The sequence below is a fragment of the Chrysoperla carnea genome, chromosome 2, assembly GCF_905475395.1.
Source record: "Chrysoperla carnea chromosome 2, inChrCarn1.1, whole genome shotgun sequence".
In the NCBI taxonomy this organism is placed as follows: Eukaryota; Metazoa; Arthropoda; class Insecta; order Neuroptera; family Chrysopidae; genus Chrysoperla; species Chrysoperla carnea.
The window spans coordinates 233,985-246,933 of NC_058338.1; the positions used below are offsets into that span (position 1 = coordinate 233,985).

Below are 12,949 nucleotides of genomic sequence, written 5' to 3' on the forward strand. Positions count from 1 at the left end.
TGAATTCACTTTATCATATTTTTAAAATATCAAATTTATTGAATTTGAAAATTAAATTAATAATTAATATTTAAATAAACCTCTTTTTAACAATTTATGAAAATAAAAATCACCATTTATTACAGTAGACCTTCGTTACTTTCTGCATTAATGACTTAAAATTAACATTGCCCAAGTCTACGATAATATGATTGTTTTTCATCAAGTTAAATCTCGATAAATGAACTTCACTGAAATCCTCCTCTTCGTTAAGTCAAAAACTCGTAGTTTTTAGCATATCTGTTGAAATTTGTAAGGTAGTATCTTGTTAGTAATTTGATTTAACCCCACCCTTCTCTTATTTATCTATTTCCATGAGCGTACCCAGCTTTTAGGCCAAGAACTTACACTCATGTCCATTTCAAATTTAAAGACATTTATACATCAACATGTTTCGGTTTGTTTCCATGTAAAATCATGTTATAATATTGTAAAAACAAGTTGAGAAACAAAATACTTATCATTCTACATGTAATTTTATCATTTCTACGTGCGGTGGCGTTACTAACGAAAAAGCAAATTCAGATGCTGAAGGCCGAAGCCAAAAATTCTAGATTAGGAACCCATTAGTTATAATTATCGTTTCGTTCCTGGAACAACTAAAATAGGCGATGCTTTTTTGAAAAAGCTCTAAGGGAAAAGGTAATTTAATGGATAATGTTCTTAGATATGTTTCAAGTGCGAGTTTAGGATTCCGTACTCAAAAAATTTGTCCGGGGTTTTATAAATTTTGTAAATTTCACTTGTAATAAATCTTTTTAATTAACAACAACTTAAATTAATTAATTGTAAAATTGAATTAAAATAAAATTAATTTAAAAATGGTTTAAATTGAATTGGTTTCAGGTTGCACCATTGTTTGTAATTTATTTAAAACTGGAGTTTGTTCTTCAAAGATCGCTTCTGCAGGTTTCTTCCAGAATTCATAAATGAATGGTAAGCGTTCACTTGGCTCAGTACTCCAATGGTGCAGTCTACATTTCACTTGTGCTTTCTCAAACTTATTTATCTAAAACATTTTAATAAAATATCATTTACATGTTGTTACAGATTACAGATTACAGATTACTGATCGGTTCAATGACCTACCGTTACAGTTACATAGAATTCTTTCCCTTCCAAGGTTAGATCCGGTCCATTGATTGGTTTCTCTGGTAAAGTGATAGCATGTTCTGGTACATGATAGCCTGATTTACGGAAACTGGCACGGATGTGCCACGGTTCAATGGTCCAGGCTGTGTCTTTATTCATGGTCACATGTAACAGCATGTACTCCAATGCTTTTTGAGTCTGCAAAAATCACATATGATTAAATATTTAATGCTTAGTCTTAACATTTTAAGACTTTCAGGCTATAATCAATGTTAGTTCAAATGCCAGTGTCATTATACCGCTTTAGTAACGCCATCGCACCGAGAAATGATAAAATAACATGCACGATAATAAATGGTTTGTCTCTCAACTTGTTTTCACTTTATTATGACATAATTTTTCATGGAAACAAGCCGAAAAATGTGAATTTAGAGCGTGATTCTGATTGGCTGCCAGCCTCAACGGATATAAATACACTACAAAACTTGTTCATAATAAATTAATAAAAGATGGAATTCTTACCGAAAAGATATCGGTAATCGATATCGTTAAGAATTGACGTTGAATACTGATAATTAAATTGAGTTTGTTTAGGTGGGGTTACTTACTTTTGGTGCGTACGGTGAACTATGTTGAATGTTGGTTTGAATTTGATTCTTTAGATATTTGGCTTCATTTTCTGGTGTTTTATAAACTCCTAACTTTGGTAACAACAATTTATTATACGCATAATTAGGCTTGACTTGGACAACATCACCAGCCACACCTAGACCTTCTACATACGAAGTCAAGATCACTTCCATGAGCTGTTGAGCTCGTACATTTGTGTCTTCAACTAAATCGTATACAAAATTACGTCCACGTAATTTTTTTGCTGGACCATTCTTCTTTTGTAAACCTGGTGGCCATCGTCTTTTCAAAATGAATGTATTCTAAGTAACACCACAAATAGAATTAGAATTGATAGTAATGTTTAATTTTATAAAATATTTACCCTAGAAGGTTGTATTTGTAAGTCAAGTGTATTCGTTTTTAAAATGGTATTTGTTGACGAATATAAAAGTTTTGATACCGATCTCCACATTATGAAGAAGTGTTTCAAATCAATTGATTGAGGTTACATACACTGTCACTGTTATAGGTTATGTTAGTTAGTTACTGTCAGTTTCACTGTCATACAATAATATTTACTAAATAGGGTGCGTTCATCGATTTACAATGGGATTGTTGTGAACGCAGAAACGAAGGAATAAAGTTTGAAAATTTGAGCAGTAAACCAGATTCGAATGCCGAAAATCGCATTCAAATCCGACTTACTGCTCATATTTTCGAACTTTGCTTATTTTTTATGCTTCGTTTCGTCATCTATATAACGGAATTTCTCGCAATGTATAATGGAACGCACCCTAAAACAGAACTCTATGTTTACATACAAAATTATTAATTAAAATAAATATTAAATAAATAATTTTATAAAATAATAAATACATATTTAAAATGTCATCAATAAGTTTAGATATCAAATTAAAAAAATATAATAAAGTGTATTACGAAGGAGTGAGTTCTTTATTTTATTAATTCATTAAAATTACCATCTCAAAGATCCTGGAACTTGGAAGACAGCCCAAGTTTGGAATACCTAGATTCCAATTGTTTTATGGAATATGAAACAAATAATCCAAAAATTTCTTGGTTTACTGAACGCGTGTAGATTAATATTGATATCAAGAGTCGGGAAAAACTATTTGTCTTTATTAGAGTCTCCCAATTCGAATCCCGATTCGAAAATGGTGTTAGTTGGTAATTTAAAATGTGTATGGTTTTGTAGGATATTTTATCTGGTGTTATACAAATAGTGAGTCCAACAGATTTCAAATATGATGCGATTACATTAACAATGGATGGTGCTGTTAATTTACAACTGAGTGCTAAAAATAATGGAATCTTTGAAGCTTTTTATAATTCTGTTAAAGTAAGTGCCATTATTTAACTCCCGTACTAAAAAAAGAGCTGTTAAAAGTTTGACCGCTATGTGTCTGTCCGTGGCATTGTAGCGCCTAGACGAATAAATCGATTTTAATTTTTTCCTTTTGTTTGAAAGGCAATTTAATGGAGAGTGTTTTTTAGATATATTTTCTAGATTGCTGTATTCCTGTATAATAATAAAATTTAAATGTTTTTGTTTGTTTATTTGATAGCCAATACAATTAGCACATACTTGTATCGATGTGTTGAATGCAGGAGGTCGTCTACCATCTGGTACCACTGAAATACCATTTGAAATACCATTGAAATCAAATAAACCAGGACGGATTCTTTATGAAACGTATCAAGGAGTCTTTGTTAATATTAGTTATACATTGAAGTGTGATGTTAGACGAAGCTTTCTAGCAAAGGATCTAACTAAAACTAATATGTTTATTGTACAATACAAGGTGGGTATGTTAAAAGTTCATTCATTCATATTTATAGGTTGGGCCATTCCCGAACTTAAATAAAAAGGGTTGTTTGACTGATGTGTCTGTCTGTGTGTCTATGGCTTCGTAGCGTCCAAACGGATCAACCTATTTTGATTTTTTTGGTTTTGTTTGAAAGGTAATTTAATGGAGAGTTTTCTTAGCTATGTTTTAAATGCAAGTTTAGGGTTCAATAGGGTCTTTTTAAAATTTAGTAAATTTCACTTGTATTTATAAAAGTTTCAAGTATATGAGAACTTTTTTGTTGTGTACCTATGTATATTATACAGGGTGTATAATCAGTCGTATTTAATAATTTTTTAGCCTCAAGATAAATTAAAATTAGATCATCCAGTACATCCTGTTAAATTTACAATAAGTCCAGAATCATTACAAAATAGAGATCGTATTGGTGCAAGTAATATACCACGATTCTTAATAACAGGATATTTAAATAATACTATTTGTTTATTAACTGAACCATTTACAGGTGAAGTAAGTATATTAATTAATTAATATTAATTAATTAATTAATTAATTTTAATTATAATTTTATATACCTAGTTAATTGTACAACATACAGAATTACCAATAAAATCAATAGAATTACAATTAGTACGTGTTGAGACTTGTGGATGTGCTGAAGGTTATTCAAGAGATGGTATGCACTTATATTTATTACTGTAGTACAGAATAGGGTTGTCACCTCTCTAGATTCTACAATAAGTGGGAAGTCTGTCACAGTAAAACTAATATGCTAGCTGATATATCTAGACATTATTTAGTTATTTGTTTCATATTTAAGTTTAAGCAGTTTTTATTTTAAATTACTTGAACAAAATATTAATTAATCGAACAGTATTTAATAATTGAGTGATATTCACTATCTACTGACTTTCTGGTTGATCTATGAGCTGACAACTCTTGTACAACAGAGTGGTGTAATAAATAATTAATTAATATTATTTTTTAATTTTAATAGCAACTGAAATACAAAATATACAAATAGGTGAAGGTTCAGTACCATTTAATTTAGGTATTCCAATTCATATGATATTCCCAAGATTATTTACATGTCCAACATTATCTACAACTAATTTTAAAGTTGGTAAGTTGATCAACAAAACAGTGCTCAACAAACATTCAATTATTTTCAAATACTTCAACAAAATAAATCTAAAATATTTGATGAGTTGAAGAGCGATCATTCATTTCATACTGATTTAAAATAAAAATATGATCAAACAGGAGTTGGAGTTTAAGAGAACTCAATATTTGAATGCAGTTTTTAAATACAGATACACAGTTTTGTTAAAATAACCATTAAAAATTAAAAAAAAACATAGATATTTGAATCTTGTACGAGTAAGATCGAATCTAAATGAACTGTACTGTAGTGTGGTGTACTGTAGTGTACTGTAGTGTCTGGTAGTGGTATTTCTTTAAAGAGATTCATATTCATATTATAATTGTCATGAATTCATAAAAATTTAATATTGAAAACCATTTGAAAGTAATTTAAGAGAGCAGCAGCACTAGTTACTAATCAATATGACTCATAGTAGAATTAGACAAGGTATGTTTGATGGAGGATGAGTTTTGGTTCAGTTCGCGCACGTATCCAGTACCCAGTCGATGCCATCTTATCTTGTTTTCACTTCCTGATTCAAATGTTGTAAAAAAACAATCCTTGATTTTAGTAATGAAAAAAAAAATCGTGTCTTACAATTAATTAATTATTAATGAAGTTTTTTTTGTCAATTTTTGATGAGACAATTCGATATTGCAAATACGTAAACAAAACATTGATCAACTTTACAGCTTGAATGTAAACAAATAATCAATATGGCGGTGGCTGGGTACGGTGCGAGAGAGAATGCTTCCAGCCTGTATCTACCTGCACAAGAGCATACCTTGTCTAATTGTACTATGGTGTGAGTGATTTTAATTAAAATTTTTTTTTTTTGTTTGTTACAGAATTTGAAGTAAATATTGTAATAATATTTCAAAATGATCATTTAATTACTGAAAACTTTCCAATTACTTTAATACGATAAAGTAACAAATAAACAAACAACAAATCTTTATTAATTTAATTAAATAATAATCAATTAAATAAATAATTTGATTAATAAATGTTTTTTATAATGTGAATTGATTGCATTTGTTTATTAATTTTATACCAAAAACTATATCAATAAATGGTACTTTTCTAGAGGTGAATCATGGTATTAAATAAAGGAATAAAGAAGGTATAAGTAGGACAGAAACAAACTTGGTAGAGTAGGTAATAATAATATATGATGGCTTTATTTATAAAATACATATTTACAATACAAAATGAAGCACTGATTGTTGTTATAATTGTTGTTTATGATGTGATTTCATATGAGCTCGTAAACAATGTCGTTGTGTAAATGCTTGTTTACATAATTCACATTGATATGGTTTAATGCCAGTATGGGTTCGTAAATGTACAACTAAATTCTTTTTAAAACCAAATGCTTTATCACAATATGTACACTTATGTGATTTTATACCTAAAAAGTTATAAATAAATATTAATATTTATTATTAATCTTAAATATTAGATTTGAATGTAAATGTAGAAAGATGTACGTAGATACGAACCTGTATGTATAACCATATGTTCTTTAACACTCCTAGAATGTTTAAATTTTCGACCACAGATCTCGCATGGATATTTACGTTCATCTGAATGTGATGTTAAATGTTTATTTAATGTTACTAAACGTGAAAATGCTTTTCCACATATTTCACATGCATAATTCTTTTCACCAGTATGAACAACTCTACAACAAAATATTTAACAAATATATAGGGTGTCTCTCTCTCTCTATAACTAAGTTGGCTACATATGGAAAAAAATAGTAGAGAACCGTAAGATTTATACCTCAGAATCCAAGAACATTCAATGAATCTTTATAAAAACTGTTGAAAGCTTTAAGAAAGAAGGTAATTTAATGGAGAATATTCTTAAGATACGTTTCAAGTGTGAGTTTAGGGTTCCGTACACACAACAATTTAATTAAAAATAAAATAAAATGGATACCTGTGTGAACGTAAACTGGACCATTGTGCAAATTTCTTTGGACAGAATTCACATTCGTATGGTTTCTCACCAGTATGGATGCGTATATGTTGTTTTAAGTTACCCAATTCTTTAAACGCACGTCCACAATATGGACATAGATTCTTGATCGTTGTATCTACATCACTTTGTACTATATGTACATCATTACCATTACCACTCTGTACCTGTACTTGTTGTTGTTGTTGTAACATACTCTGTACAGAGTGTCGCTTCACATGTTTAATAAAATAACGATAAATTAAAAATGATTTATCACATATTGGACATTTATTTGTTTTATGTACTTTAGCATGATGACGTAATAGATTATAAAAATATTCATTACATAATGGACATTGTTGTTTATTATTACTATTACCACCCCTACCACCATTATTGTTATCATTATTATTATTATTATGTTGCGTTACTTTTTGATGTTCTTGTAATTGTTCATTTGTTTTAAATAAAGTGCAACAAGTCAAACATGCAGTTTTAGAATGTTTTAATTTAATGTGCGCACGCATATTTAAAACATTTACATTACAAATCTTACAATTCATATCATTTTGTTTATTTATTCTTATTGCATCCTCTTGTACATCACCCTCCTGTACAATTTCTCCTTTTAAATCATTTTTAATTTCTTTACGTTTTGTTTTTACTTTTTGAAGTTCTTAAACAAAAAACAAAAATTACAAATTAATTTTAAAAGGTTATTTTAAATTGTAGGTACATAACTTTTGGAACACCGTGTACAAGTGTATTTATAAATTAGATGAAATTTCATATCATTTACTGAAGTTTTGAAGTCAACCAGCAGTGTTAAGTTTTAGCTTCCACAATTTATGACAATTTACTCTAAAACCATGCATTTTAGGGAAAAAGTACTATGAATAAAAATTATTCAGCATAAAATTTCCTATGTTCCCAATCTTTCACTTTCATTATTTAATAAAATTTTCCACATTTTTTCACAGTTTTTTACAATTTATCATTAAACTAACATTACTACCTTCAAAATTTCAGTAAATTTGTACTAATTTGATGGGGAGTAGCAGACAGGTTCCAGACACCGTACGTACACACCTGGTTTAGATAGCGCCAACGGTGGACAGTTGTCTAAATGATTGAAGTAATCATTTTCATCATTAAATCGTTGTGGACACGTTGTACAATTATATTCCATTTTAATATCATTCTCAGTCTCAGTCTCATCTTCAGAACCATCTAGTGCTGTAGGTGTAATCGCGTCATCGGCATCATCTTCATCGTCGTCATCTTGATGTAAATGTTCAGACACAGACTCCAGCTCCAGATGTGCAACTTCGTACTTAACATTTACATCTATTGATATTGATTCTGGTTCTTCGATTTGAATAGAATCATGTAAAACTTTATCAGAACTTTCACATAATTGTTTAAATTCGTAAAGTTCTGATAGTTTTTCATAACATGTCAAACATAAATGTTGTGGGAAGCCATCTTTAATGTCAATCTGTAAGATATCAATCAATTTTAATTAAGGCTATTGATAAATGGTGGTGTAAATTGGAACTACTGAAAAAGCGATCCACTTCCTCTTTAATAGTACATATTTTTATCCCCAGTTCGCGGGATTTATATGATTTGAATATTTTTATTGGCTTTAAAAATGACAAGTACAAGTATTGCCATCTGGTAGTCCATATTGTAACTACTGAATTCGGGTCTTTTCTGATTTTAATTAATACGAATTATTATCGCTAGTTGACGAGTTTCAATTCCCAGTTATCTAGATCCTAGCAATACTCTCCTAGAGCCTAAGCCCAGAGCTATTGATAAATGGTAAGTAACCTGGTGGCCTAAATTGGAACTACTTAAACAAGCAGTCCACTTTCTTCTTTAATTAGTACGAATTATTATCGTCAATTGGCGGGATTAATCAGATTTGAATTTAAATATTTTGTTTGGCCTTTAAAAATGGTAAGAAGAAGTATTACCATCTGGTAGTTTAAATTTTAACTACTGAAAATGGGTCTACTTCCTAATTTGAGGCGTCTATCATCTAATATTTTCTAAATTAAAGTTTGTTGCTCAATAATGAATTTTCATCATTTTTCAGTAGGAAATTCTTGCTACTAAATGTACTCAACGAAATTAACTGAACACCTAATTTTTTTTAAAATTCGGACTAAACAATAAATTTTATGGTCCTTTTATAAAAAGATGGTAAATAAAATAAATAAAATATTTACATGAACTGATGAACATGCCATTATTAAATCTGCATTTGTTAAAGCTGCGTCATCAAAATGTTCATTTTTAGAAAATAATGATAATAATTGATTTTGATTTTGATCAATTAAACAAATACGACATTTTAATTTGAATGAAGACATTGTTTGTCTTTGTAATGTCTGTTCTAAATCTAATTTTGACATTTTATTTATTTTTACAAGTTTACCTGTACAGATACAAATAAAAGACACTCCATTCTTTACATTTTATATATCATAAACAATTTTATTATTTTACTCAAAACTCAAATACAAATAATATGATAATACCGTCCTTTAGTCTAACGGATAAGTTAATTGGAAAGCGGCAAGCATAAATTTTAGTTCCCGTTATAAATTTATCAGTTTTTGTACTGAATAAAGTACATAAAAAGAAACGTCCAATAAACTTTGTTTTCTTTACAACTCCAGAAATTTTTATGCAAATGATTTGAAACTTTTCATTTTCAAGATTTGTTTATAGTACTTCAAAGAGTGTACGATATACTTTTTTTTTCTATTATTTGACATTAAATACTCGGAATTTAAATCGCCAATCACTCGGAAAGTATTAACTTTTCGAAATATATTTCAATGACACTTTTTGCTTAAAATTCATTCCAATATCGTTTCCCGTTGTCATTTTTAGCATAAATTGTTTTACCCCCTGAGTAAGATTTCACAAATGTTTGTTTTTAACTTCTTTAAGTAAGCTTTAAACAATGCAGTCGAACAGTTTTTATGAAGATTCATTGACTGTTCTTGGATTCCAAGGTATAAATCTTACATTTATCCATTAAAACATTGTTTAGCCATTTACGATTTGAAGCCTTTTTTTCATCCAGATAGCAGCACGACCTATACGGATCACGTGACTAAATTTGACGCTCAAACTCAACGTCAAGCATTGTTATCGTGAACAAACCCATGATTGTGTATGAAGTGAAGTTAACTGAAAATGAAGTAAAATATGGCGGAGTGGAATTGATAACTGTCAGAGTGAGATCAATACCAAGTTTTATTAGTTTTTATCAAATAAATAAGTTTAAGATGTCTGATGTAGAGACGGATGGACTTCCATCGTCCAATTCGAACGGTAGTTTTAAGACAAACGATGGAGATTGGATCTGTACGGACGCACAGTAAGTTTATTTTGATTTTAATTCATGGTACCGGTCACGGTTCACGATGGTACCGCTACCGGCATCCAATGTTTGACAAGTTAGAAGTTTAACAACTTTTATTGTGGAGTTGATGGGAATTGTTTTATTTTTAGATGCGCTAATATAAATTTTGCTCGTCGTAAAACATGTAATCGTTGTAATAAAGATCGTGGTGAAATCCCAAAAAAGAAAAAACTTGGTCAAGAAATCGGTAAAGCTGCCGCAGAGAAGAGTAAAGGTTTATTTAGTGCTGACGATTGGCAATGTAACAAGTAAGTGTCTCCACCTTTACCTCCATGTTCTATGTTTGTGCTTTTAATTGATGTCGAACAAGGATTCTAGAATATACCGAATAAATGTAAGGTCTTGTTAAATTTTCTTGTTTATTTATTTTATTTTTAATCGAGTTTTTAATAAAACCCGAAAAATGACGACTAGTTTGGAATTGTAAAAGTACTCTTACGACCGGGCTCAAACTGTTTGTAATAAAAAAAAACTGAAAGAAAACAAATAAAGTATAACAGTTTACATAGCGATTTTAACATTCTGGCACCTGGTAGTCGCCATATTGATTTTAATTAGTGCCATATCTCCAATAGTATTCTCAAGGTTAAGAAAAATCGATTGACATCAGAATCATTAAAATCGATCCACACGTTTGGTCTCTATTGTGCCATATAGGACTAGGAGCACACATAAACACATACTGGTAAAGACATAACCACTCTTTTGCGTTGCCCAGTCGGGTAAAAATCGGATGTGTTTTTTAAATTCCACCCTCAAAAATGTGTCATTTCTTTGGGACGATTGAATTGTTTAGATGTGGCAACGTGAATTGGGCACGACGTCAACAATGCAACATGTGTAATGCACCAAAGTTTGGTGAAGTTGAAGAACGTACTGGTCTGGGAGGTGGATACAACGATCGTGGTGTGGTCGAATACAAACAACGGGAGGACTCTGATGACGAATATGATGAGTTTGGACGTAGAAAAAAACGTAGACGAAAGATGGAAGACGATCGATCTAGTGATAGTAGTAGTGTACGATCTACGGATGGGAGGAAAGAAGATAAGCAGAGAACAACAGGCAGCGCCACCACGACTGAAACTGATTTGGATGCCAAAATAATTTCAAAGAAAACACAAGATCACAATGACCTTCAAAAAGTAGTCGAAGAGCATGATCTACACACGCACCAGGTACTACCCACTACGCACACTACCTGGTTTGGTTTACTTATTTTTAAACCAGTCATCTGGTTACCTGCAAAGTTTGTCGGTAGTTTTGAAAATGGGTGATTTTATATATTTTGAGATGCTCTTTTCGAATTTCCATTTTAGATTAAATCTCATAAAATCTCCTACAATTTATATCTTGACAATTTTTTTCGTACAATCAATAATTTGGGCGTACAAGAGCACCTCAAAATCTATAAAATCACCCATTTTCAAAAATCCCGGGAAAATTTTCAGGCAACCCCTTTTTTTTTTAACCAAATGATTAAAGTATTTATCAGATTTCAAGAATTGGTTTGTTTATTGATTTTAGGACGAAGACGAACCTGAAGTAGCTGAAGCTGCACAAGATGACGATGAAGATGAAGAAGAGGAAGATGACGATGAAGATGGTGATTTATCAAAGTATGATTTAAGTGATTGGGGAGATGCAGCCCCAGCCCCAGCACCAGCACCAGCACCAATCTCCAAAACTAGTGACATATCAACAAGAAGTAGATCTGTATCACGTTCTAGATCCAGATCACGATCACCTATTAATCGTTTAAGGTAAAAATCAAATACCAAAACTTTATCCATTTTAAATCACTCTCAGATTGGCCACAAAGTTTGTAGCTTCACTCGAATTCAAAAAAACGCGTCCCTCACCGTCTTTATTTGTTGATTTCTTGGACTTGGATAAATTGAATGTTTAATATTTAATGTTTTATGTTTTAGACGGTGAACGATTACAAACGTACAGTAAATATTAATTAATAATTATTAATTAAATTATAATTATAAACAAACCAACAAACAAACAAATAAATAAATAAACATTCAAACTTACATGTAGAGGCTTTTAGATCTAATATAGAAGAGAGAGAGAGCAAGAATAAGAATAAGAATAAGAATGATAACAAAACAGAACAAAAAACAAATAATATGATTGTGTTTTTTAATTCAAGTCAGCTATCTAATAATAAACAGTGAGATCGATGATGATGATGATGAATGTGTTTTACTTTGTTGTGCTTTATGTTTAGTTTGTTTGTTCGTGGACTCTTGGACTCTTATTTGATATACAGATACAGTGGACCCTCGGTAATCCGTCAAACATCTTGCAGGGAAGTATTGGATTATAGAGTATACTGTCTATCACCTCCTATAGTCCTCCTATAGTTACAAAAGAGTGTTTTGTAATCGAATAAGTCACAAATCCAATTGATAAGATATTATACTTCAATACAAAAACAATAGTCACATTACAGGAGGCGTTGGATTAACCAGGAGCTGCATTACCAGGAGCCCGCTGTATTTATTTATTTAGTTGTTTTAAAAGCGTAACGTACGTACATACATGTAAGTAGAGTTGATGATGTTAGCTGTGTCAGCTTCTTTTATACTTATAAGTATATATAAATAAATAAGTAAAGTTTTAAGTTTAAATATTAACTTAACTGAACTTAATTCAATTCAATTCAATTCAATTCAATGATTGTTGATCAAAATATCACTTAGAAGAGTTGTGTTAATCAAATAAAAACAAATCAAATCAACAAATGTGTAATAATCTTGTTTAATAAAATTTATAAAAACATTAATAATCATATTCTATTTTATTTAATTA

The 12,949-nt window shown here is 30.3% G+C and overlaps 4 protein-coding genes across 5 annotated transcripts; 2 read left to right on the forward strand and 2 right to left on the reverse strand.

The window, feature by feature from the left end:
* Positions 1 to 851: 851 nt before the first annotated feature.
* On the reverse strand, positions 852 to 2,276 carry LOC123293285 (39S ribosomal protein L9, mitochondrial). Its single transcript, XM_044874049.1, has 4 exons — positions 2,126 to 2,276; positions 1,740 to 2,063; positions 1,129 to 1,329; positions 852 to 1,048 (listed from the first exon to the last, which is right to left on the reverse strand). The coding sequence occupies exons 1-4, from the start codon at positions 2,213 to 2,215 to the stop codon at positions 866 to 868; spliced, it is 798 nt and encodes a 265-aa protein (XP_044729984.1). The 5' UTR covers positions 2,216 to 2,276; the 3' UTR covers positions 852 to 865.
* Positions 2,277 to 2,628: 352 nt separating this feature from the next.
* Positions 2,629 to 5,738, forward strand: LOC123293145 (vacuolar protein sorting-associated protein 26C). The gene is made up of 7 exons (XM_044873862.1): positions 2,629 to 2,688; positions 2,960 to 3,103; positions 3,330 to 3,566; positions 3,912 to 4,082; positions 4,152 to 4,248; positions 4,570 to 4,695; positions 5,565 to 5,738. The coding sequence occupies exons 1-7, from the start codon at positions 2,629 to 2,631 to the stop codon at positions 5,642 to 5,644; spliced, it is 915 nt and encodes a 304-aa protein (XP_044729797.1). The 3' UTR covers positions 5,645 to 5,738.
* A 160-nt stretch (positions 5,739 to 5,898) lies between these two features.
* LOC123294122 (zinc finger protein 569-like) lies at positions 5,899 to 9,105 on the reverse strand. Its single transcript, XM_044875211.1, has 5 exons — positions 8,919 to 9,105; positions 7,771 to 8,179; positions 6,661 to 7,357; positions 6,219 to 6,400; positions 5,899 to 6,127 (listed from the first exon to the last, which is right to left on the reverse strand). Exons 1-5 carry the CDS (start codon positions 9,102 to 9,104, stop codon positions 5,946 to 5,948), a joined length of 1,656 nt encoding a protein of 551 aa, XP_044731146.1. The 5' UTR covers position 9,105; the 3' UTR covers positions 5,899 to 5,945.
* An 809-nt stretch (positions 9,106 to 9,914) lies between these two features.
* Positions 9,915 to 12,757, forward strand: LOC123292214 (zinc finger Ran-binding domain-containing protein 2-like). 2 transcript variants are annotated; one of them, XM_044872780.1, is made up of 5 exons: positions 9,915 to 10,081; positions 10,216 to 10,374; positions 10,923 to 11,304; positions 11,654 to 11,889; positions 12,058 to 12,757. In XM_044872780.1, exons 1-5 carry the CDS (start codon positions 9,990 to 9,992, stop codon positions 12,062 to 12,064), a joined length of 876 nt encoding a protein of 291 aa, XP_044728715.1. In that variant the 5' UTR covers positions 9,915 to 9,989; the 3' UTR covers positions 12,065 to 12,757. The 2 variants fall into 2 exon arrangements, with proteins under 2 accessions (XP_044728715.1, XP_044728716.1); XM_044872781.1 differs by having other exon boundaries at positions 10,923 to 11,221; positions 11,688 to 11,889.
* Positions 12,758 to 12,949: the final 192 nt, after the last annotated feature.

What these genes read in the sequence shown, in the direction of transcription:
- LOC123293285 (XM_044874049.1), bottom strand. Translation starts at nt 2,215, where the DNA reads ATGTGGAGATCGGTATCAAAACTTTTATATTCGTCAACAAATACCATT. An exon ending in TACAAATACAACCTTCTAGG is followed by an intron (nt 2,064 to 2,125) that starts GTAAATATTTTA and finishes GGTGTTACTTAG; the next exon opens with AATACATTCATTTTGAAAAG. An exon ending in AATTCTATGTAACTGTAACG is followed by an intron (nt 1,049 to 1,128) that starts GTAGGTCATTGA and finishes AAAATGTTTTAG; the next exon opens with ATAAATAAGTTTGAGAAAGC.
- LOC123293145 (XM_044873862.1), top strand. Translation starts at nt 2,629, where the DNA reads ATGTCATCAATAAGTTTAGATATCAAATTAAAAAAATATAATAAAGTG. An exon ending in CTTTTTATAATTCTGTTAAA is followed by an intron (nt 3,104 to 3,329) that starts GTAAGTGCCATT and finishes TTTATTTGATAG; the next exon opens with CCAATACAATTAGCACATAC. An exon ending in TACAACTAATTTTAAAGTTG is followed by an intron (nt 4,696 to 5,564) that starts GTAAGTTGATCA and finishes TGTTTGTTACAG; the next exon opens with AATTTGAAGTAAATATTGTA.
- LOC123294122 (XM_044875211.1), bottom strand. Translation starts at nt 9,104, where the DNA reads ATGTCAAAATTAGATTTAGAACAGACATTACAAAGACAAACAATGTCT. An exon ending in GTTGGCGCTATCTAAACCAG is followed by an intron (nt 7,358 to 7,770) that starts GTGTGTACGTAC and finishes TTTTTGTTTAAG; the next exon opens with AACTTCAAAAAGTAAAAACA. An exon ending in ACATATGGTTATACATACAG is followed by an intron (nt 6,128 to 6,218) that starts GTTCGTATCTAC and finishes ATAACTTTTTAG; the next exon opens with GTATAAAATCACATAAGTGT.
- LOC123292214 (XM_044872780.1), top strand. Translation starts at nt 9,990, where the DNA reads ATGTCTGATGTAGAGACGGATGGACTTCCATCGTCCAATTCGAACGGT. An exon ending in TGGATCTGTACGGACGCACA is followed by an intron (nt 10,082 to 10,215) that starts GTAAGTTTATTT and finishes TTTTATTTTTAG; the next exon opens with ATGCGCTAATATAAATTTTG. An exon ending in GACGATTGGCAATGTAACAA is followed by an intron (nt 10,375 to 10,922) that starts GTAAGTGTCTCC and finishes TGAATTGTTTAG; the next exon opens with ATGTGGCAACGTGAATTGGG.